The 24,834-nt window shown below is 41.0% G+C and overlaps 1 protein-coding gene across 1 annotated transcript; it reads left to right on the top strand.

The window, feature by feature from the left end:
• Nucleotides 1-967: 967 nt before the first annotated feature.
• On the top strand, nt 968-23,959 carry SCG5 (secretogranin V). Its single transcript, XM_028721939.2, has 6 exons — nt 968-1,248; nt 4,444-4,683; nt 13,456-13,605; nt 16,458-16,570; nt 21,192-21,245; nt 23,416-23,959. The coding sequence occupies exons 2-6, from the start codon at nt 4,470-4,472 to the stop codon at nt 23,518-23,520; spliced, it is 636 nt and encodes a 211-aa protein (XP_028577772.1). The 5' UTR covers nt 968-1,248; nt 4,444-4,469; the 3' UTR covers nt 23,521-23,959.
• Nucleotides 23,960-24,834: the final 875 nt, after the last annotated feature.

A 24,834-nucleotide genomic window follows, 5' to 3' on the forward strand; every position in this document is an offset into this window, starting at 1 on the left:
ACGACCTCTAATAGAGGTGGCAATAAAGGTCTGATGATCAGTTCCTGGGAGTCACAAAATGGGGAGAGTGCTTGCTGTGCTCATGAGCTTTCCCATGGGAACTTGGCTACCATGAGCACAGTGATGCTGGGCTCGATGGGCCTTTGGCTCAATTCCACAGGGCTCTTGCATTGTGGGTGTGGGTTGGAAGTGCCTAGTGTGAGTTTTAATCCCAGAACTCTGGAAGAGTTGGGGGAGGCTGCGGCAGACTATTGGGAAGCTCCTATTTCTTCTTTGGTGATAAGCTGTAGCCAAGCAAGATTGTCTTCCATTAACATGGTTTTAATAGTGAGTCTGTGACTGTGGAGGCCAATTCTGGAGGGCCTTCTCGGTAGCGGCACCTGCCCTGTGGAACGCCCTCCCACCAGATGTCACAGAGAAAAATAACTACCAAACTTTTAGAAGACATCTGAAGGCAGCCCTGTTTAGGAAAGCTTTTAATGTCTAATAGGTTATTGTATTTTAATGTTCTGTTGAAAGCCGCCAAGAGTGGCTGGGGAAACCCAGCCAGATGGATGGGGTATAAATAATGAATAATAAATTATTATTATTATTATTATTATTATTATTATTATTATTATTATTATTATTATTATTATTATACAGTGGGTGGGAGTTGATCACAGTGTGGATTTGCCAAGCGTGCCTTCCTCTTAGCGCCTTTCTCCCTTTAGTCCTGAGTTCGAGTGTCTTCAACGCCCATGGCACCTTTGGTAAAGGCTGTTCTCCAACTGCAGAGCTCGCAGGCCAGTGTTTCCCAGTTATCCCCGTATCAAAACACCAGGAGAGGACTCGCTGCAGGGCGGGGAGGGGGAGAGATTCAGTGGCCAAAAAGCAAACAAAACCATCTGCGCCCTCCCAGCCTTGAGCGTCAGGCCTCTTATCTGCAGCGTGTGTAAATGGGAGGCCCCCCCCCCCCAAAAAAAAGGCCATCTGCCGGGGCTCGCGTCTCCCTCAGGGAATCCTGGCAACCGTTCCTGCTGCTGCACCTGCGAGGGGAGAGGAGAAGGATGCGGCGGCGGAGGAGGACAGAGCCTCCCCCCCCCCCATTGAATGATTCATAGTTCATCGCGCTGTGCGTCTACGCGGGCAGCCTCGCTCTGCGCCTGGCCGAGCAGGTGACGCTCGAAGCAGCCGGCGAGGCGCAGAAGCGAGAGGGGAAGAGAGAGAGAGAGCGCGCGGCCCTCGGGCATCTCCTGGTCCAAAGTGGTGAGTGCGTCGCCTCCTTCCCTTGGGAACCGGAATGGCGGCGGAGGGGGACCGGGAATACCCAGGAGCGCTGAGCAGCGGCGACCCGGGAGAACTGAGGCTGCATGGGGCACGGGGTCGAGGGGGGTGGCAGGGAGGTTTTCCCGCTTTCTTTCTCCCCAAGGAGCGGGGAGGTCTTTGCTGAGGTGGTGGGGGGCCAAGAATGGGAAGCGTCGCTCTCGGGTGGAGGCTCGGGCTTCCTACTCCTCCCTCTAAAATAGGGAGAATTTGGGTCGCAAAGGGTGCGGCCACCCAGCCCTTGTTTTCTGGTAGCGGGGGACGGGGGAGAGAGAATATTGAAATGAGGAAAAATCCGTCTCGAAATCCCTTAACTAGGATATTTTTAAAAACGCAGGGGGGGGGGGCATACAAAACGAATAGCCTTTGAAAGGCATTCGTGGGCCACTCCTCTTGTTTTCCCGCTTAGGTAGGCCTCCCGTGTTGGCATAATAATAATAATAATAATAGTAATAATAATGCCGCATGTGCTGAGCCGGGTATGAAATAAGCTTTCCCAGCATGCACCGTGAACGTGAAGAAATGAAATAAAGGCTTCAGTTTTGTGTCCACTTGGCAGTGTAAAGCTACAAAATCCTCTTGTGTTCCCATGTATCTGGGAGTGACCCCCCCCACTGAGTTTGATGGGGTTTATTTCTGAGTAGACAGATGCCGCAAATTTCATTAAACAGGAAACAAAACATGCCTAGCCTAGGATGTGGCTGGGATATTTTACAAAGGTAAACAAGATGGTAAGGTGATGTGATTTGGTGTGTTCTGTCTGTTTAATCTCTTCCACCTTTTGGAGAATCCTATCTAATTCGAATAAACAGGATGAAAGGGGAGAGGGGGACATTTGGGGAACATCTTACATGTAGGAGCATGACAGGTCACAAGTTTCTTGAGTAAAATAAACAATGCATCAGTTACAGAAAATGTTCTGATTTCTAAATCAAGGCTGGCAGCCCATGACCATTTTGCCTTTTCCAAATAGAAATCCTTGACTAGGCAGTGCAGCACAGCATTGTACAATTTAATTGTAAAGGAACTGAGGCTTGATTTCAAATCAAAGCTAATAGATTCTGGACCCAAATTGAAATAATAACAAAAAGATAGAAAGATAAATACAGCTTGAAACATACAGCTTGAAAAATCGTTTAATACTCAACAGTAAGTTATTTGCATTATTTAGTCGCAATTGTTCAATTGGCAGTGCAGAGTTGAATATAAAGACTCTGGAGCCAAATTCCAGTTCTTTATTGCAGAATTACTAATACCACTATTATTACTATTATTTATTAAATTTTCTATACTACCCTTTATCCAAGGATCAGAGGTTGGTTTACAATATGAAAACACAAAAATATATAACATACTAACAAACAAAAACAATACCCCTACCACTGCCATTTTAAAAGGCCATAGATTGTTTAATTAGCTAAAGGGCTGGGAGAAGAATAATGGTTTTGCCTGGTGCCTAAAGATATGTAACAAAGCCACCAGGTGGGCCTCCTTGTGGAGCTGCTACAGAAAAGGCCCATTCTTATGTTGCTGTCCTCTGGACCTCTCGTGGAGGAAGCAGACAAAGAAGGGCCTCCGAAGATGTTCAAAGGGTCTGGTTTGGTCCATAGTAAGAGAGGCAGTCCTTGAGGTATTGTGGTCTGGAGCCATTTAAGGCTTTATAGGTCAAAACCAGCACTTTGAATTGGGCCCAGAAACTAATTGGCAGCCAATGCAGTCAGGCCAGGATTGGCGTTATATGCCTGGTAAGCAACCTGACTTGAAGTCTGTAGCAGCTGAAGTTTCCAAACTTCAGCCCCATGTATAATTGTTGGCTATTTGCAGATTAGTTGCGCTGTAGAAGGCGTGCTGGGGAGACCACACATTACAAGGAACGCAAAAGTAACTTTTGCTAGGTTTTAATAACAAAAACTCCTTTTACAATATATCAATAAGCATAACCCATCCACCAGGGTACTTCTACATGCTGCTCTTTATATACCATACCCAACGGCTTAATTAACATAACTTAATAGCACCTGCTATACTGCTTCACAGCTATAAAACTAGGTCATGTTATTTGCTCTGGCCTTTAAAGAAATACACATCTTGTGGAACAATAATGAACCTTCAAATTTAAAGAGACCATTCAACAATAATGTGTTGCAGTAATCTAAACTAGAGGTTATCAGAGCATAGGCAGCAGAGGCCATTTGAGCCTCAAGAGACAGCAATGGATTGAGAAGTACCCCCAAGCTGCATACCTACTCCTTCAGAGGGAGAGTAGTACCATCAAGAGCAGGCAGCCTCCCATCCATCCAGTTTAGGGAACTGCCCACTAACAGTGCATTGTAGTCAAAGTGATGCCATCCAGATATTGTGGCCATGCTGACCGAGGCTAATGGGAATTGCAGCCCACAAGATTCTGAAGGTGGGGTACCACATTGGCTACCTTGGGTGGTTTATAGAGTTCAAGCTTGGGTTTCTCTTCTTAGTTTTGGTTTTGCTTTTTTTAAAAAAAAAGTCTCTTGTGGTCCACTCACAGTTAGGTTGCCCCCTTCCCCTAGCTAGAGGGGAGGGAATCAGAGTGGATCATCTTCTCCAACCATCTCCTTACCTTCTTGTTTTTAATAATAATTTTTATTAGTTTTCAATTATAATCCAATAATAGCCTCATTATAACAATACCAATTTATAGTACAATTATTAACGCCAATCGTTCGAATACCAAATTATATAATTTAGATAAAGTGGCCCCCCCACGTGCTAGAATTGATGGCTTGATTATTTGCTTTATTTCTGCGTTCCAAAATCTTACTAATTTACATTACATTCCAGTCATGATAATTATCTCCTTACCTTCTTGGTTATGACCTACATTTTTCCTAACAAAGGATATCTCTGTCCATGGCCTATGAAAGAACATTTACAGTCATTTTGGCCCCATCTACCCTGCTCAAACCCCTGATCTCACAGTACCATATACATGTAATCTACCTTTGTATAAAAGGTCCCACCGCTGGTTTGTGGAACGTTGCCTTTGGGAAACTAGTATATTTCTTTGCCTACAGAAGCTGACCAGTTCCTTTTAAAAAAAAAAGAAGAAAAAGGAGGAGGTGTGTTATTTTATATTTTCATTCATTTATTTCTTTGGCACAGGTTGCAAAATACAGATTGACGGCACCATGGCTACTACTGTGCTTTGCAGCATGATACTTCTGCTGACCTTTAGGCTGGCTTTGACTTTTAGTCACAATCCCAGGAGCCCAGACAGAGTTTCTGAAGCTGATATCCAAAGACTTCTGCATGGGGTAATGGAGCAGCTGGGCATTGCTAGACCCAGAGTCGAATACCCAGCGCACCAAGCAATGAATCTTGTAGGCCCACAGAATATTGAAGGTGAATATTCATCATTCTGAATTATTATTGCTGTTAACTTTTATAATCATTCAGTTTTTAAACCAATACTTAACTGTCATTCTGTATGTGATTCCTTAGCTCTGGATTCATATCAAATGAAAAAAACCTATCACTGAAAATAAGGTTAGTTACAGGTTAGTGTTAGAGGGTTTATTTAATTTGTGAAGCAAGTGTTGCTGATTAATGGTAGAGTCCTAAGCACATTCATTAGAGAATGAGTTCCCCTAAACTCTGGGACGTGCTTCTGAGTAACGATGCTTAGGAACACTCTGAAAAATTGTTTTCTCTCTCTAGTTGAGGCTATGGGCCAGTTCAAGCACTGCTTCCATCTTGTGGAGGCAGCTGGAAATTCTTCTTTGCAGTAACAGCTCCACGTGGCTGTCATAACAGGTTAAAGCTGCTAAAGACATGGATTGTCAGTTGTGTAGAGAGTCTCCTTGCCAGCATGCCCCTTACATTTTGCCAGGCATTTGGCTTGTTTAACTCCTCCCCCATTCCTTGTGGTCCTCTCCACGCACAGTTGCTATTTGCATTCACACAATGTCCCATCAAGTTTGGCTCTGTGAGTAGCTCTAAAGTGCAGCTTTATTTCTGTGTTCCAAAATCTTACTAAGCCAAAAAATCTTGTATATTTCTTTTGCTTCTTTTACTTCTGTTAGTAGCAGTATTTTATGACTGTGAATGTATTATATATAATTGTTTTCGTGCCTGGAAAAAAACATTTTTGTTTAGGCAAGCTTACCCAGATATGTAGAATGTTTATATGCATTTTAACTTGTTTTTGGCTTATTGTTGATTTTAATTATTTTTTGGATGGTTTAAATAGCTGTTTTTAACTGCTTTTATTGATAGTTTTGTTGTTTTATTCTTTTTGTAAACCACTTGGAGGGTTTTATTTTCTAACAACCAAGCATTATATACATTCTATTGAATAAATAAATGGTTGCAAGCCGATTTGGGGATTTGTTGCTGAAAGGCAAAGTATATATTAAAAAAAGTAAGCAAATTTCCTGATAGCTACTGGCATAGAAGTTCTCCATGCCATTGGAGTCCTCCATGGGTTGCATTGTTTATGACTACCATATTGAGCTGCTGCTATGTTGGAAGCATTTCCTGCAGCTTCTATGTGAGCTTTAACAATTGTATCCCATTCTCCTTAAGGAAGAAAGCCCAACAGCTTGTATACTTCTGCACCAGGGGTGGGGGACCTGTGGTCCTCCATAGGTTGTACTGCAAGTCATCCCTATTGACCTTCTGGCTGGGGCCGATGGGAGTTGAAGTTCCCTGCCCTTATTCTACACCAATATAAGTTAGTGAAATAGAATAAGGCATTGAAATGTTACAGATCATGACATTGTATCGCCAGTATATGACATCTGTGTCAAATGCATAAGCACCAGCACAAATGTTGACCATTGTGGTTCCAGAACACCTGATGTGCTCCAATTTTAAACTGTGAGCAGCATAAAACACACTGCAGTGCTTTAATTCCCCCCCCCCCCAACAATTCCTCAAATTGTTTACAGGTTTCTCTTCAGATGCAAATAGCAGTTTGACAGGTGGAGGGTGATTTTAGTTAGGGGCACAGCAGAAGTGGGAAAGGGTTTAACTCCTCCCCCATTCCTTGTGGTCCTCTCCATGCACAGTTGCCCTCGGAACTGCCCTCAGTGTCATGGAGGTGGAGACGTTCCTTCAATTATACAGGCCTCTTCAACTGTTAAAGAGGGGGGGAGGCTCAAAACTTTCCTGACCTTTGCAGTTCTTTCTATTGAGATTTCATCAGCATATAAAATGCCACTTTTTAGCCACATCATAGCATAAAAGAAAGATCATTTTAGAACATTTTAAACATTTACTTAAGGTAATGTACAAGTACAACCACTGTACAACTCTGTCTTTCTAGTTATCACTGAGACTCTGAAATATGTCTAAATGTGTTCATGAGACTTGCATTGTTGATTATGCAGTCAGGGACCGTGTTGTTATTAAAATAGGTTTCAGTGGGCTACCTTGATAAATGCTTTGCTGTTCCTTGCTTAGACATTAGGTGGCTGTTGAGTGCTGGAAGTAATTTCTAGAAATCCAGTTAAGACTGTATTTATACAGTTTAGTCAGTGGATGGTGCACTGTATGTTAACAGCTAAGCAGCAGCCAAATGCATTTTGGAAGTGTGTAATGGAATAATGTCCAAGATGTTAGTGTTACAAATCAAAGCTTTATCTTAACAACAATTTATTTGCTGGTGACTGGGTTTCCTTTGAAGACCTGCTATAATTCCTTATAAGAACAATAAAATAATTAAGTATAGCAGTAACTGCAGCCTTCCTGAATTTTCTACTCATATTGCTGTGCAGTCTTGCTTGGTGTAATTTAACCACCTACAGACGGATTATTTAAAGAGCAGGGAGTGGGGGAGTATGAAAGCATGTATTCAGAAGAGCAGTTCTTTTTTAATAGACTATCATAAACCAGAATTTGGAGACAAAAGATTTAATCTGCCCTGAGTTCATCTTCATCAAGTATTTCATGGTGGGTGGAGCCTTACGTTCCTCAGAGGGCTGAGTGAACCGGTGGGGAGGGGGGATTTAGAGATATCTTATAATCTGTATTCCAAGGACCATGAGCAAGGAATGCTAAATCGAACTGTCTCATTATGACAGTGCACCATAGGCTTTCTTTCACATGACAGCTTGTCGGCGCTGAGCAATTGTGTAGCCTTTCCTCGGAAAGTGCCAATGAGACTTGCCACTTATACCTAATCTATTTACTTAGTGCATTTCTACCCAACCTTTGAGGGCATATTACCCTTACAAGGCAGTTTGCAGTAAAATAAAATAAAACTACTAGCACTTAAATAACACAGAGTCCAGAGAGAAAAGTATTGATAACACTTTACTGAGGAAATTATGGGTGGTGGTGGGGGGAGTTGAGAAAGGAACAGAGCAGTTTTGTCTTTCTTAGTTCAGGCTTTGTACGTAGCAGGGAGACATTTAATCAAACCTACAGAGGAAAGTTCTTGCAGAACAACACAGCCAATCGGAGCACATGCTGCCTCAGTGAACATCATGCTATTATGCTGGGTTGCTCAGTAAGACCTCCACCCATCAACTCTCTTGGCTAGTTGACTTCAATATTAAATGAATGATCTCTGCTGCTGCACTGCCAACAAAAAACATCCAAGAATTAACAATAACACTAGAAGAACTTAAAATTTCCCAGCACAGCAAATAAATAAAGAATAGACCTGAATAAAATATAAAATTCAAAACTGAAAGCATGCAGTATTTATTCCCACCCCACCCTGCCAGCACATGTAGGGACATGAGGCGGAGCATGTGACACCCCACTCCCCGCTATTGTGCTGGAATTACCTGCTCAGGAATAACATGAACATGACTTATGAGGCTGGAGAATATTGAGTAAAGCAAGATTACTCAGTATGAGTATTGCCTCCACAGGTGACTATTGTGTGTATTATGTGATAAATTTGCACTGTTGTCCAGGCAACAGTCTCATCAAGAGGGCGGCCTTGATGCTATCATCATCATTGAGAGGGTGGTCTATTAACTTTCATGGTTGACAAGGCAGCGTGTTTATACTGTGTTATTTTGATTTTTGAGCTGTGCTTCTAGTAAGCCTAACATCGAAAGAACAATGCTAGAATTAATGGCGTGTTTGAATTACTGTCTGCAATATAGCAGTCAGTACTTTGTTTCTGCCACCCTGGTCCTTTGCTAGGTAAACACTTTATGAAGGTTTACAAAATCACTCAAAAGTGCAAAAATAAGGCATTAAAATTGTGGGATAAAACAAAGGAACTAGGCTAGGGAGAAATTTTGAACTGAAGGGAACTGAAGGAAACAATAATGTGTATTGGCATAAAAATTGCTTTGTATGTAGTCCAGGCGAATTTTGGCAAGCACTTGACATTTTAACTATGTACACACAATAAATAATAGACTATATCTGGAGGCTCTGAGATGCTTTTTTTCGTAGTGGGCAGAACTCTGGTGCAAGAGGTCTGTACAATGTATGGAAGTTGACTTGATGGTGTCTGAAGGATGTTCTGCAACTAAATGGTAAACAAGAATATCTAAACACTTGGAGGAATGTAACACAAAACAATTAAATCTCCATCTTTGGGGTTTCAAAGCATCTAACATTCATTTGAAAAGCCTGTGTTTTTGTGCATTGTAGAGATGCTGCAGATGCCGAAAACTCTTGTTTGTTAGCACAATGACCAAAAGGATATAATACTGGGAATCATTTCCTGTAGACTCGCTGCTCCACTTGATAACATATCTACACTAAAAACTTGTATTGGTGAGGTTGCCATGTACCCATCACTAGAACAGAGGGTATGTACCACAAGAAAAGAGGAGACAAAGTTGCACACACACACGATGCATATTTAGAAATAATTTCGGGAATTTAGTTAGTTTTACAGAAGGGAAGCCAATTAATTTCCCACCGAAACAACTACAGTAGAAATAAAAAATAGTAATTAGAAATAAATAAGATGTGCAAAAGAAGCTCAAGGCAGCTAGCAACCTTAATATACTATATGGAAGTGCTAAAGCACAATAATATACCATGAACACGAAACTGAAAATATATAGAAAATACAAAACAATTGCACTCTATTGACAACTAAAGAAATTAATTCCAATTCTTTTGGGTTATGGTGATTTTTACTATGAGGCAGGGTGGCAGTCTTGTTCTTGTTTATTAACCTTAATTAATTGGCAAGCCAGCAGCTCACAGCTGCTATTCACTGCAGATTGAATCCTCAAATGCCCCCGTTTCCTTTTTCAGTGAGATGGGCCTATGGGGGCAGCCATTTCTTCCTCCATACGATATCCCTGAAAAAGGATATTGTGCCGTTTCCAAAGAGCACTTGATGCTTTGATTCATTATGCACTGCAGCTGCAAGCTATTGGCTTGCCAGTTAATTAAGCTTTTTAAAAAAAGGTTGTAGAGAAGAAGAGGAAAACCAACCACAGTCTACCTCGCAATTCTGGACTAAGAGTGAAAGAGGACAGGTTTGGCATGAAAGAGGACCCTTGGCAAAGCTATGTACTAGATTTACTGTACCAGTTTTAATGGTCATGGGTTTTCCTGAAGAATACAGTGGTACCTCAGGTTAAGTACTTAATTCGTTCCGGAGGTCCATTCTTAACCTGAAACTGTTCTTAACCTGAAGCACCACTTTAGCTAGTGGGGCCTCCCGCTGCCACTGCGCCGCCAGAGCACGATTTCTGTTCTCATCCTGAAGCAAAGTTCTTAACCTGAAGCACTATTTCTGGGTTAGCGGAGTCTGTAACCTGAAGCGTATGTAACCTGAAGCGTATGTAACCTGAAGCGTATGTAACCTGAGGTACCACTGTATTGGGAGTTGTGTGAGGAACGTTCTGAGGTTTTCTCTTAGAGATCCCTAGCCTTCCTTCCTCAAAGAAGTGGAGTTTCCTGTGAGAAGTAATGACTGTTAAACCTTTCTATGTCTGTGGCACAGAGAGGCCTTTACAGTTTGAGTTACAGAACAGGAAGGAAGCTTTAAATTATTATTATTATTATTATTATTATTATTATTATTAGGTTTTATAAACAAGAATAATGTTATACAAATAAGTATACCAAGTTTTCTCATGTCATTTGTATATCACAAAAAACATCATAATAAATGTGGAAGAATATCTACAACATGTGTTTCATTCTTAGTGGTCAATGTATGAGTTTATGAATTGATTTAAACAATTAGGAAGAAAAAGAAGAAGGGAAGAGCGGGAGTGGCGAGTGGGGTGGGGTGGTTATGCTTCTGTTATTCTACTGAGTGTGTGTGAGGGGTTGTGTCAGCGTTACTTGTGTGGGTTCTCTTACTATTCACTTGTTGTACTTCCTTGGTGGTGAGAGAGGTTGGGTGTGGCTGGTTGTCTTTGGCTGTCTTTACTTTTTAGCTATAAAGGGAGCTTTGGTAATTTTGACAGAATTTGAACAAATCGGAAACAGATAAGCAAATGAGGAATACATGCTTTCCCACTCTCACAGTGAAGTGAAAAGAAGACTCACGGGCGGGTACTAACATGTTGGAGAACACTTTAACTTTTTAACAAGCCTGTTTTGAAAGCTCATTCCCTCCAGATTAAGAATTTGCAAGGTAGCAAGTGATGTGATGCAGAAGGAGTCAGGTCTAAGAAGAAATTTGAATTGTGTGCTCCAGTGTACCCTCTTTGGCAGTTAATGCTGGATTGTCCATTCCAGAATAAATAATCTGTTGTTGCTCTTTGATCCATTAAACTACTGGTGTGCCAGTAGTGGCTGCTTCTCATTATCCCATCAAAGACAAAAAGACATGAATTACTTCAACCTGGCCACCTCCACTATTTTTAGATGAATAGATGTGTTCTTTTCACGAAATCTATATTGACGTGGGAGAGAGAGATGCAACGAGTAGGAATTTTGGATAATTGAACATAACAGAAAAAAACTGCCATGCTGGACCAAATTAGGATCTGTGCAGTATACCACTGCTTTCAACAGTGATCAGTCAGATGCTTCTTTGATTTCAATGTCAACACATGGACTAAAGTTATTTGTCCCCAGCATCAGGGACTCTGAGGTGTGTGCTGCCTGTGAGCTCTTTACCTCAGGAAAAAGGTAAGCTGACCACAGGCTATATGAGACACCCAACAAATTAATTCAGCTTGTGGCTTTTTGTGGACTGCCATTCATTGTTCATCACCTAAGCTAAGAGGCAAGTCAAAGAAACACGACAAAAGAAATCTGAGGCATTCTTGAACCTGCTGTACTTTGTGTGTAAATTTTTATTAAAATAAAACTAGACCTAAAGTTAATTTTCAAAATATTTCTATTGTTTTCTGTTAACCAATTCCAAATAGTCACTATTCTCCAATTAAAATTGGCTGTGCAGAAAGGAAGTGCAGAATCCTGAATTCCAAATTTGTGATTTTAAGGATACTAATATTGCTTTGCACTTTTTTGTATGGAATTTCTTAGCGAGTTGCCTATACTTATTCACACCCTTCATTAACTAGTTCACATGTGAAAGACATAAAAGATGCACAGAAACAATGTTTTGCGTATGATTAGCATTTTTCTCAAAACATCTGGACTCTTTTCCTATGGTTACTTAGGTAATTTCTAAACCAAATATATAATTTCTGCAAAGCTACACATTGTATAGCATTTTAAATGATATGCTTAACTTTGTCTTCTTGCATTATGCTGTTGTCCCACAGCACTTGATTGCAGCTTTGCAGAGTCATTTACATGAAGATTTATAGCATGACAAAGTGTTGTCCATGTTCCAAGGGAAAATCTTCATTCTTGCATGTTCTTAATCATCTCTTAACTATTTTGAAAAAAGCAGTTTTTACTCGTGGAGATATAAATCCTTATTTATGATCCTGTTTGTTACATGATTAATAAATAAATAAAACAGCCAAGACTTCCTGCCAAGTCACTGACAGCCTGCAACTTGTCATTATGGTTCATTGTAACCCCCCCCCCCCACACATTTATACATTGCTTGATTGTGATAAAACCTCAGTATACAAAAAGAATAGAGCAATAAAATTATCAGTAAAGAACAGTTAAAACTTAGTATTTAAAATCTTCAAAAATATTTAAAAGCAACAATAAGTTAGAACCAGATTAAAACATATGACAGCCTCTGCTTGTCAGGATAGGCTTGCCTGAACAATAATGGTTTTAGCAGGCTATTCCCATTATAGTTCACTCCATGGCGGCCGAAGTCCATTCATGGGAAAGCTGTTCCCATCCTACCTGCTTTCTGCATAGTATAATAGCTTCAAGTAAGGCCCTGCTTCAGATCTAAAGTGGTGGTGGGGAGATGGTTGGCCTAGTATGGTTAATCTACACCAGGCATGGCCAAATTTGGCCCTCCAGCTGTTTTGGGACTACAACTCCCATCATCCCTAGCTAACAGGGCCAGTGGTCAGGGATGATGGGAATTGTAGTCCCAAAGCAGCTGGAGGGCCAAGTTTGGCCATGCCTGATCTACCCTGTCCTCCTTATTGGCTAGCTTATGACATCACCAAAATGCTACATCGTGATGGTGAAGCAATTGTGAGGCACTAATGTCACATCCACCCCATCCATTTAAAGCACATAGCTTCCCCCAAAGAATTCTGGAAACTGTAGCTTATCTCTCACAGGGCTACAATACCCAGCACCCTCAACAAACTACAGTTCCCAGGATTCTTTGGGGGAAGCCATGTGTTTTAAATGTATGGTTGGATTTGACCTAAGGCTCCTGGGATTGGGTGTGATCCTAAAACAGATGGGAAAATGCTGGCTGTGGATCTTGACTAGGATGAATGAACACTTTCTCCATCTTCAGGAAGCCTCCTTAGGCCAATGACTGAGAGTTCAGATGCCCATATTTTAAGAGTTCTGCTTTTCCTTTTCTGAGTTTGCTACCCTTGGGGTCTTTCTTCCTGAATCCATGCAGTATTTGAGGCTAGTGTTAATGTACATCCTCAAGTGCACATCCAGTTTCAAATCCAGATGTTGTCCAAGAAGAAATGGACGTGGAAAGTTATTGAAAGGGAACAGAGGGAGGCTTCATGTTCTGTCATATAGTCCATTAATGTAGCCCTCTTGATGTTAGAGAAGTAAACCAGGGTCTTGACTTTGGTTTCTTAGTAATTCTAATGTAGTGAAATCATCATGTTATCAAAAAGATGCTGCGTATGGTTCTGTCTTTATTAGGTGGTGCCCATGAAGGACTTCAGCACCTTGGTCCTTATGGAAATATACCAAATATTGTAGCTGAGTTGACAGGTGACAACATACCTAAAGATTTCAGTGAAGATCAGGGATACCCAGATCCTCCAAATCCTTGCCCAATTGGAAAGACAGGTAAGTTGCATGGACTTACTACAGAGTTTTGTGTTAAATTCTGCAAGAGAAGTGAGAGGCATTGCAGCCAGCAAAAAGACTCAAAGGAGGATGTGAAGCAGAGAGATGTGGAGGGCTGCATTCAGCCCCTGAGCTGACATTCCCCATCCCTGTTTTACATTAATCCACATTTTTCTACTAAGAGTGAATTATGAACATAATTGTGGGATTTAGATTCTATTTAATTTACACGACTGGTTCTGCTTCCAAGGTGCAGATTTAGAAAATATTGGCCATTTTTGCCAATGGAGGCAACAGGTAGGATGAACAACTGGGGACTAATTAGTAATGGGAACCGGAATGGGGGAAGTGAAAAGGAATGATGCAGGTGATTGACGCCTTGACCATGGTCTGCTTTTGCATAACTGGCCAGTGTTTTCTTCAGATACACCACACAGAAAGGTGGAAAGTCCATGAGATTATATATTCCATTGTAGCAACCCCATAATGTAAATATGTCATACAGGATTTTGGGTTATTCACGTAATCATTTTCCAGGATGCTTTAAAAAATCCTAAGCACCATAAAGGTGCCTAAAGTAAGGAATGCTTAAGATTAGGACAGCGACCCTTCCACAAAACAGTGTCCATTGTTCATTATAACAAAGCTGCCTGATCCTATGTAGGCTTATTCAGTTCTGAGATAAGCATCCAAAGGGTTGTGGTCCAGTAGCACAATCCTGTGCATGTCTACTCAGAAGTACATCTCACTGAGTTCCATGTGACTTATTTCTAGGTATTGTGTGTATAGAATGGTAGCCTTGGTCTCCTTCCCCTTTCTAACGGAGTCTAAGGCAGAGCTAGGAAAACAGGAAACAACGTTATTGACATTTTCAGTGAATACTTCCAGGTGACTTAAGTACTTATGTGGGATGAAACACATTCAGAAACCTCTTGTGGCATGCTTGAGAATAGAAAACTATTGTGTAATTTCTTTTTCCAGAAATAACATCTCAATTCTTATTTTTCTGTTTATCTCTCTAGATTTTTCCTTTCTTCTTCTCCTTTTTTCCTATCTTGTTTAGCCCAATAGACTCTGTTAGTGGTTAAAATGTCAAGATTGAAATAATAACTTCCGTAGTATGTCTATCAAAAATAGATTTCTGGCCTTCCCCCCCCTTAATTTTAAAACTACAGCCAAAATGTTGTTGGTTTGACTAAGATGCATCCAGATATGAAAATGGATAGCATTCCTTGGAAACTCTTGCTGTCATTGTAAAACTGTTCTTTTGGACACTTTCTGGCTAGTGAATCATATGTTACTTGCATTTAAGCAAAGCGGTTTTCAGAGATTTAAATATAAACTCCAGTCTGTGCCCAAGTAAAGATTGTAAAAACATATTACATGTTAAACTTATTAGAGAATTTCCTCAGTGAGGTTTGTGGACTGGCATATTGAAAGATGGGCCCCTCTTAGTGGTTTCCACAGTAAGATGTTCTGTCCAGATTTAAACATCTTGGCACCCAAACCTTTCACTATTAGGGCCCCTACTGCTCTGCTGTGGCCTCATCCCTTTCCTGAAGTAGTAAACATAAGAGATGGTAAATTATGGCTTGCTTCCATTTCCAGGACTGGCCAATTGCCTTTTTTGTTCTGTAGGGTTGCTCTGAAATTACACCTGCAAGCTCCTTTAGTAGTACCCTTTGGTGTAGCTCATCAGGCCCTGGAGATTTGAATTCATTTAAAGTGGCTAGGTTTTCCCTTACCACCACTTTTCCTATCTTGGGCTGCAGTTTCCTCCTTGCATCATTTATTCTGTTATCACCAGATTGGGCACTTACTGAGCAGGCCAAGCATCTTTCTGCTAATAAATGCCCTGGAAGAAGCTCATCTTCCAACAGATATACTATTTGGCCTCCCCTCTGCCCACAATTCTTATACAGTGGTACCTCTGGTTACGTACATAATTCATTCCAGAGGTCTGTTCTTAACCTGAAGCACCACTTTAACTAATGGGGCCTCCTGCTGCTGCCGTGCCGCCGCCGCACAATTTCTATTCTCATCCTGAAGCAAAGTTCTTAACCCGAGGTACTATTTCTGGGTTAGCGGAGTCTGTAACCTGAAGCGTATGTAACCTCAAGCATATGTAACCCGAGGTACCACTGTATTTCAAAAACTCGGGGTATTTGATAAAGCTGAATGTTGGAAGATGCAGAACAAATAGAAAGCATTTCTTCACACAATGCATAGTTAAGCTACAAGTACTGGCTACCATCTTGGATGGCTTTAAAAGAGAATTGGACAAATTCATGGAGGATAAAGCTAGCAGTGGCTTCTAGCTATGATTGCTATGCCCTGTCTCCCCTGCCAGAGGCAGTATGCTTCTGGGTACCAGTTCCTGGGAATCTCAGGTGAGGACAGTGGCGTGATGCTCAGATTCAGCTTTGTGGGCTTCGCATGGGCGTCTGGTTGGCCACTGTAAGAACAGAGTTCTTGGCTTGTTGGACTTCTGGCCTGATCTATGTTCTTAGCATTTTACTGTATTTGATAAAGATCTATTTCTTAGCTAGGTTTTGAGGTTCTTCTTTTGATTTTTGGTACTGCCCTTTTTTATTTAATATTTGAACAGCAATTCGTTTGACTTACACATTAAACATATGACCCGGCAAGAAATCAGTAAAGAAATGAATTTGTGTCTCTTCCAAGGAATGGTGGAAATGAGTGTTGCCTCCAAAGAGGAAAAGTACTGTTTCCTAATCCTCTATCCTTTTATTATAAAATTCATTGCACATGTTCATGATGTGGTTTTGCTGATATATTTTACAAGATGTCAAGCAGCTCAGGTCCCCCCCCCCCCATTTTTTCTTCTTCAGTTGATGATGGATGCCTTGAAAACACACCAGATACAGCTCAGTTCAGCAAAGAATACCAACTTCACCAGCATCTTTTTGATCCAGAACATGACTATCCAAGCATGGGAAAATGGGTGCGTAAATCTTGTTTACTTTGGAAATCTCCAAATAATGCTGAATTAGTTAAGAAAAGGTTTTTGTAACAAGCTTTATAAAAGAAAACTATAGACTGTCAAACACACCTTTAGAGCTAGATTGCAATTGTCACAAAAGGACATTAATCTGCTATACCCTGTTATGTTCACTATCTATATATTTTGTGTATGAAGAATCTAACAAAACATTTAGAACTTTAGAATGAAGGAACCTGCATTACAAGGTTGCTATAAAGCTTTCAGTTTAGTTCATCGCAGCCTAAAAGCTGTCAATGCTCAGTTGATAAATACATTGGTTTAGCAATGCTTGTTCAGAAGAAAATTATTACTCCATTACAGCTGACTCAATTTTAGATTTATAGCATTGATCACCTTTAGGATTCCTAAACTTTTAGTCAGTCATGTGAAAATTACCACATGCTGGATATTCTTATTTCATTGTGCTTGATTACCAAAGATTGTAACATTAAACAAACCAGATGTTAATTCAAGTTCAATAGTTAATTCAACTATTTATACCTGTTCTACTTAGGGTTTTTTGGTAAGTTATTTATTTTTGTACCTCTACTTTGTGTTGAAAGGTGCATTCCTAAAACATAAGTCATGATCTAGCCATAAATTATCCCATTGGTGGGTTAAACTTGCCTAATTTTGGCCATCTCATGCAAATAATATGTTTTTAAAAATATACTACACACTTAAAATGTTTTGCAAAATACATTACCATGTCTCTTATAAAGCAGGTTGGAGATAAATATAAATAATAATAATGAAAAGTTGGAGATAAATTTAAATAATAATGATGATGATGATAATATGATTTTGAAAACAAAATAAGAAAATTGAGATCCAAATGAGATGCAGATAAAGCATGACAGTTTCTGCTTCATACATCCTCTGATGTAAAATATTCTTAATTCTTGTTCAGTTCCAAGAGGAGCAAGAGATGTTCAGTGTCTCATCAAAAGTCTGAACTCTCCACTAGGGGAAACTTGCACTGTATTTTCAAATTTACCATTATTGCAGGGATAATGTCGTTCTTATATATCAGATTTCATAACCTTATCTGCACTCTGCTGCTTATTATATTTAAGCATTAGTTATGGTTTCAAAATATTCTCAGGCAGACAAAACAAAATATGATATTTGTTGAGCCGAGTCTGTCTTTTCTTTCACAGTGCAACTTTTTGCCTTAATTACAGTCCAGCTTTTTTAAAAAAAAGAAATTGTAGGAAAACATTTATAGAAGATTCAGGTAGAACAATAAGTTAAGGGAAAGTACACTTGATACCATGAGGAAATAATGTACAGTTCTGTTGTTGTTGTTTTACATGTTAAATTGATTTTTCCCCCCAAGTGAGTTTGCAGAAATTAACTGTAGCCAAGAATGTCTCTTCTTGGCCAATTCCATCTCTGTTTCCTTGTCTCTTTGGCACAGCTCTGATGAAATAGTTGAGGCCAGGCAAAAAGCAATGTCTTGTGAACTTGGGTTTTAAATTAACATGAGAAATACTAAACAGATAATGTTTGGCACAAAAGACGCCAGCCCTTGGGCCAAGTAACCTTATACTTACATTGTGCCAGATCTGAAGATAGGCTGCTGTAATGCCAGAATGACCACCAAATCCAATGCATGCTTAACCTAGAAGGGGAAACACACGCAAGAAGTACAGAAATGGCATAAGAACAGCAGACGCACCTCCGGCATCCCTAGAAACAAATGTCACGTTGAGAGCAAAGCCGAGTGAGCTCCTGGGACTGAAACAAACACCACAAGCAATCACACACAGCCACTCTCTAACCACTCAGTCGCAGCCGCAGAATGGCGCCAGATGCTCCACAGGGCCTTTATCGCCCCCTCCTCCCCTAGCTCCAACACCCAGTCACACAGATGCCGGGAGCCAAGGGGCTGCAAGACAAGCCATGATTCTGTCTCTCATTCTACACTATGGGGGTCCCTGCTTTGAATCCAGGGGACAACCTCAGTTGGAAAGTGAAGAAGACTCACCTGCCAACCCAGACACATCTGAGCCATTCAGCAAGAGCGCTGCATCAACCAAGAGTCTGCTTTGCTTGGGCCAGTCCACCCTTTGGGCCCACTACCTCCCTCGGGCAGCCCCAGTGACTTAGGCTGTGTACACATTCCTGTTTACTCTGCATCCAGTGCATTCCCACTTCCGGTTTGGGAAGCATCCCCTCCTCCTCCTCCCACCTGACTGCTTCATTCCCCCCCCCCCACAGGAGCACTCATTTCCCTTGTGCCCATGAGGTAAGGTTACCAGACATCCCCATTTCCCAGGGACAGTCCCCGGATTTACAAATCAGTCCCCTGACAAAATCCATCTATTTAGTAGGAAGTTGAAAAGTGTCCCCCACTTCATTGAAAGAAATCTGGTAACCTAACCATGAGGGGACCATAGTTAGCCGCTGCCTCTTGAGCCCATCAAGTTCTCCGCACCCGGGACTAGGCTTGGGAACTGGGATCCAGATCACTGTGCTCTAGCCACAAAGGAAGAGACACACGTAGCAAAATCAGAGCCTTTACCGAACAGTGTCCAGAACGAAGGAGCTCCTAAGAAATAGCAACATGTGTGGGTTTATCAGCCATTAACTCCAGTAGGGCTTCTGCACTTTGGACACACAGCATGGTAGCAGGTAATGTGTTCCTTACAGCCTCAGCTCCATGCTAGGAAAATGTTTATGTTTTGCCTGCCCGTCATGTGGTATGAAAGAGGTACCCATTGTCTGACTTGCATTCTTCCTGTGCCTGGGTTTTGTACTGCTGGTGGTGTGCTCTTTCATGGCAACATGGATGGAACAGGTGGAGATATGTGTGGGGTTCATATATCCCACCCACGTATGCACTACTGAGCTAGGGGAACCAGTGGCCTGACACAGTATAGTGGTACCTTGGTTCCCTAATGGCTTAGTTGTCAAACAAATCAGCTCCCGAATGCTGCAAACCCAGAAGTGTTCCGGTTTGCGAACGTTTTTCAGAAGCCAAACGTCCAATGCGGCTTCCTGCGGCCAATTGGAAGCTGTGCCTTGGTTTTCGAATGCTTTTGGGAGTCGAACAGACTCCCGAAATTGATTAAGTTTGAGAACCAAGGCACCACTGTATAAGGTTGCTCTTTAGGTGCTGTGTTCCTGTGTCTCCAATCCCATTTCAACCACCTCAGCCGATGAATCAGCTGCTGCATACATCACATGGTGGGCAGAATATCTTGAATTCTACCAGCACTGCAAGGCTCCGGATACACCCTAGAACCCCAGGGGAGGCAGGGGCTTTCTCAAGAACAGGACGTGTCCTAAAGCATTTGTTTCTCAGAAATCAAGGTTTAATTTCAGAAGTGATGGTTTTATGAAACTCTCACCACATCTGTTGTTATTGTGACTGTTGGGTCAATTGCTTACATAGCAATTACGCAGTAATCTGATTTTTTATATATATATATATATATATATATATGAGACAGACACACACACACACAGAGGTTTTCTCTTAATTTCTCTTAAACCTTTTTTTAGTGCAGCACCACTGAATAATTCCAATTGAAACAAAAATCTGTTGAGCATGTGTCTGACATTCCAGACCTTATTTGAGCTCACTACATCTATGAAATATAGCAATATGTGGAAACACTTGTACAGGCTGTGGTCATAGTCATCGCCTTTTTAATTTTTATTTTTTTAAATAGTTTTCTGTCTGCCAAGACAACTCTGGCAGTTTTTAAAAGGTTCACTCTATTAAAAACGTTCTAGACCAAACAGGTTTTATTTTTTTGAAGGAAGTTTATTAGGATGCTACCTAAATGAAGGAAGGAATTGTGACTAGGATTTCTTTACCCAGAGGGTGCTTAACAGTCTGCGGGGGAAGCAGTTGAGATAAGAATTCTTTAAAAGAATTAAATTGTGTTACACACAGAAGCCACCAGGAGCAAGTGCTGTATAAAAAACCAATACTGTTCTGCCCATAACCTGATGGCTCTGCTCTTCCTTGCAGTTTGTATACTATAGGGACTAGGAGCCTGTGGTCCTGCAGATGGTGGTGACCTACAGCTGCCATCATCCCTGACCACCGGCCTTACTAGATGGGACTGTTGGGAGTTGGAGTCCAAGTTCCCCATCCCTGTTATACCAAGTAAAAGACTATTGGTGCATCTAGTGTAGTATTTCGTACTCTGATGGCAGGTTTCCCACAGAGGTCCTTCCTAACTGGTGCCTTGTATTTTTTTATGCAGATACTGAACTTGGGATGTTGTACATGCAAAGCATGTGGTCTACTACTCAGCGATTTTTCCACTCTCCGAGACAGTTCAGATTAAAACCATCATGCAGCTTAGAATCATCATATATTCCTATTCATATAATGGTTGATGACACTAAGTGTCCCAGAAGAATACCAAAATATTTTATTAATAGCTACAGTAATTCAAATGTTTTCTTGTGGTTTATCTTTCCAACAACATGGCATTCTCTCCTGAACTGCTTTCCAAAATATTCATATGCTAATATTTAGATGGCACAAAGTCTTGCTTGAAGAGCTACAAAATTTGATCCATACTTTTGTGTTTTCCCCCTCTTCTTCTTCTTCTTTCAGAATAAGAATTTACTCTTTGAGAAAATGAAGGGTGGACCAAAAAGAAAGAAAAGGGTAATTTTCAGAATGCAACTTGTTTTCATTTTAGTGCCTTAGTGTAGAAAAAGGCAAAAATGCAAAGTAAAAAAAGATTGTTGAAATACTATGATTAGTACATCTATATTAAAACTTGGACTTTGTCCTTTCTTCCAGTAAATATCTGTGATAAGCAATACAACTTTTGCAAAAAAATTCTTCCGTCTAAGCCAGCACGTCCCAATATTTTGTTAACCAAGACCCTTGATTTTGAATTAAAACTGGAAGTATACTTCACCTTGCACCTCCTCCCAGAGATGCGCTTCCAAGTGAAGAAGAGTAAGAACCACCCTCAGCTGAAAACTCCCTCTGTCTTTTTAAACTTATCAGTGTTTTGTGTGTGCTTCATATTATTATTAATATAAAATTTATTTCTTACCCTAGGGTCTCATGGCAATTTAAAATACAACATTAAAAACAGATTTTAACAACTTACAACCACAAAAATAGGGTGGGCCCTAAAAATCTCAGGTGTCAAAGTCCAGGGTAAAGATGTGCACTTCAGCATTCACCGAAACTGTATGGTGAGGTTGCCAGACACACATCTGTCAAGAGGGAGTAGTACAGAGTGGCTGCAGGAACTGCAGGAACTGAGGGTGGCTGAATTACCAGAAGGGCCAATTTGCTAATATCAACACCTGAGAAGGTCTGTAGGCAAGGAGACAGCCTTTCAGGTATCATTTAGTGTCTTAAGCAGTAATATGAGCACCTTAAACTGGGCCCAGAAATGAACTGGCAAACAATGCAGGTGTTTTGAAATAGCGGATATGTGAGATCTGAATAGAACTCCAGCCAATAATCTGGCTGCTGCATTTTGGACCAGTTGAAGTTTCTGAGTCATCTTTATGGGTGGCCCCATGAAGATCGCACTGCAATAATACAATCTGGAAGTTACCAGAGCATGGAGTACAGTGGCCAAGTCACTTCTGTCAAAAAGGGGCCATCACTGGCAGACCAGCTGGGTCTGGGGAAAAACATGCCTAGCCGCCGAGGTCACCTGTTGAATCCAGGAGCACCTCCAAGCTGCAGATGTCCTCCTGCCAAGGGAGTGCCACCCTGTTCAGAACAAGCCATCTTCTCACCTTCTAGTCATGAGAACTTGGGGCACATCTCTGTCTTCAGGATTCAGCCTGTTTATTGGCCCACACCCAGACCATCACTGCCACACCTGAACTGCATCTCCCGGATTCAGATGGAACAGAGTAGTGTGTCATCTGCATATTGATTACAATTTATTAATAATAATAAAATGTGTATACCACCAGGGACACGGGTGGCGCTGTGGGTTAAACCACAGAGCCTAGGACTTGCCAATCAGAAGGTCGGCTGTTCAAATCCCTGCGACGGGGTGAGCTCCCATTGCTCGGTCCCTGCTCCTGCCAACCTAGCAATTCAAAAGCACGTCAAAGTGCAAGTAGATAAATAGGTACCGCTCCGGCGGGAAGGTAAACAGCGTTTCCGTGTGCTGCTCTGGTTCGCCAGAAGCGGCTTAGTCATGCTGGCCACATGACCCGGAAGCTGTACGCCGGCTCCCTCGGCCAGTAAAGCGAGATGAGCACTGCAACCCCAGAGTCGGTCACGACTGGATCTAATGGTCAGGGGTCCCTTTACCTTTACCTTACCACCTGTAATCTGAAGGTCACAGGGCGATTCATTGTTGAACTACTCTTGCATCAAGTTTCTACCTGATGTTCAACTGAAAGCTACCCTCCAGTCATTTAAGTCCATTAGATCTAGTTCTGCTGTCTTCTGTGTGGCAGCTTCAGTTATTTGAAGAGTGCTGTTATGTCCCTCCTGCCAACAGTCTTCTCCAGGCTAAACACGCTCAATTCCTTCAGCCAAGTGACTTGGTTAAGGCCTTAGAAAAAAAACTGTGTTGTATAAAGATTTGCTCATTCTTACCAATCAGATACTTGGGAAACTAAATTATAGCGCTATTGGTTGAATGATGCTTTTGCTTACAGAGTGTTTAATCACACTTATTTTAGTTGTCATCATTACCCCCATTTTACAGAATTGAGATTGAGGGAGAAAAATTCAGCTACAGTCCTAAACACACTTACTAAAGAGTAAGCCCCACTGAACACACTTAAAATCTCCCTGAATTCTTTTCCATTTCTAATTGCATTAAAAATATTTTTTCCCCCAGAGTGTAAATCCATATCTTCAAGGACAAAGGCTGGACAATGTTGTGGCAAAGAAGTCTGTTCCACATTTTTCAGATGAAGAGAAAGAGACTGCAGAAAATGAATGAAGCTTTGTGGAAAGCCCTAATACGGCTTATATAATCACTGCATAATCAGTGATTCAAATCCTCATAGTGGTTGCATGTTTATTACTAATATATTTGTTGCTGAAAAGCAGCTGGATTTGTAGCATTTGTTATCCTAGATACATGAACACAGTTGTGTTTTTTGTTAAGTTACGGTATTAGGAAGCTCTTGATTTACTTTAGACCTGGAGCAAGCTTTGAAAAAAATTATCATTTTAATAACTGGTGTGAATTAAACAGCTTTATGAAGCAGCTTGTAAAGAAGAGGACCATTTCCCCAAAATTTTCCTATTATTGTACTTATGATGTGATGTTTGTTCTCTGGGAACAATTATTTCATTAAGTTTTGTTTGTAAATAACCGCCTAATTCACAATAAATGTCAGATACTTGCTGTTTGTTTTAATAAACACTGAAAGCAGTCTTCAGTATTTGCATGGATATATAAACGTGTTTCGGATGATTTTTGAGGAAATGGCTTGCCTTATTTTACTGGAAGACAAATAAACTTTGCTATGAATGGAATCTACACAGTAAAGCATTTTCACTTGCTTGCTGGTGAAACTTAGGTACCGCAAATGATAAGGTGAAATATTTATTTTCTTTATACAGCTGTGCATTATACAGTGTGCATTTTTAACCAGGAGATGCCACAGCTAATAATGGAGCAATAGTCTGTGATCCTGATGGTTTATCCCACACTAGAGGTTCAGACTCAGTGGTACCTCGGGTTAAGTACTTAATTTGTTCCTGAGGGTCCGTTCTTAACCTGAAACTGTTCTTAACCTGAAGCACCACTTTAGCTAACGGGGCCTCCTGCTGCCGCCTCGCCGCCGGAACACGATTTCTGTTCTCATCCTGAAGCAAAGTTCTTAACCCGAGGTAATATTTCTGGGTTAGCAGAGTCTGTAACCTGAAGCGTATGGAACCTGAAGCGTATGTAACCCGAGGTACCACTGTATTGCCTTTCTGCGCATGCTGAATTTCAAGGGAAGCCCCATACAGTAACATTGCCTTGAGATTACAAATCTCAAATGGTTAACTAATGTTAGGCCTGAATCAAATATACCTACCTGCCTATCCACAATATGATTTAATTTCTCTGCCATCATCGCAACATAAAAATCCAGGAATAATGATTTATAGGGAAGCTTTTAAAGGTTTAATGTTTTACTATGTTTTTATATATGCTGGAAGCTGCCCAGAGTGGTTGGGGCAACCCAGTCAGATGAGAACAGGGTTTACAAATGATATTATTATTATTATTATTATTATTATTATTATTATTATTATTATT

The sequence above is a fragment of the Podarcis muralis genome, chromosome 1 (assembly GCF_964188315.1).
Source record: "Podarcis muralis chromosome 1, rPodMur119.hap1.1, whole genome shotgun sequence".
NCBI classification, from domain to species: Eukaryota; Metazoa; Chordata; class Lepidosauria; order Squamata; family Lacertidae; genus Podarcis; species Podarcis muralis.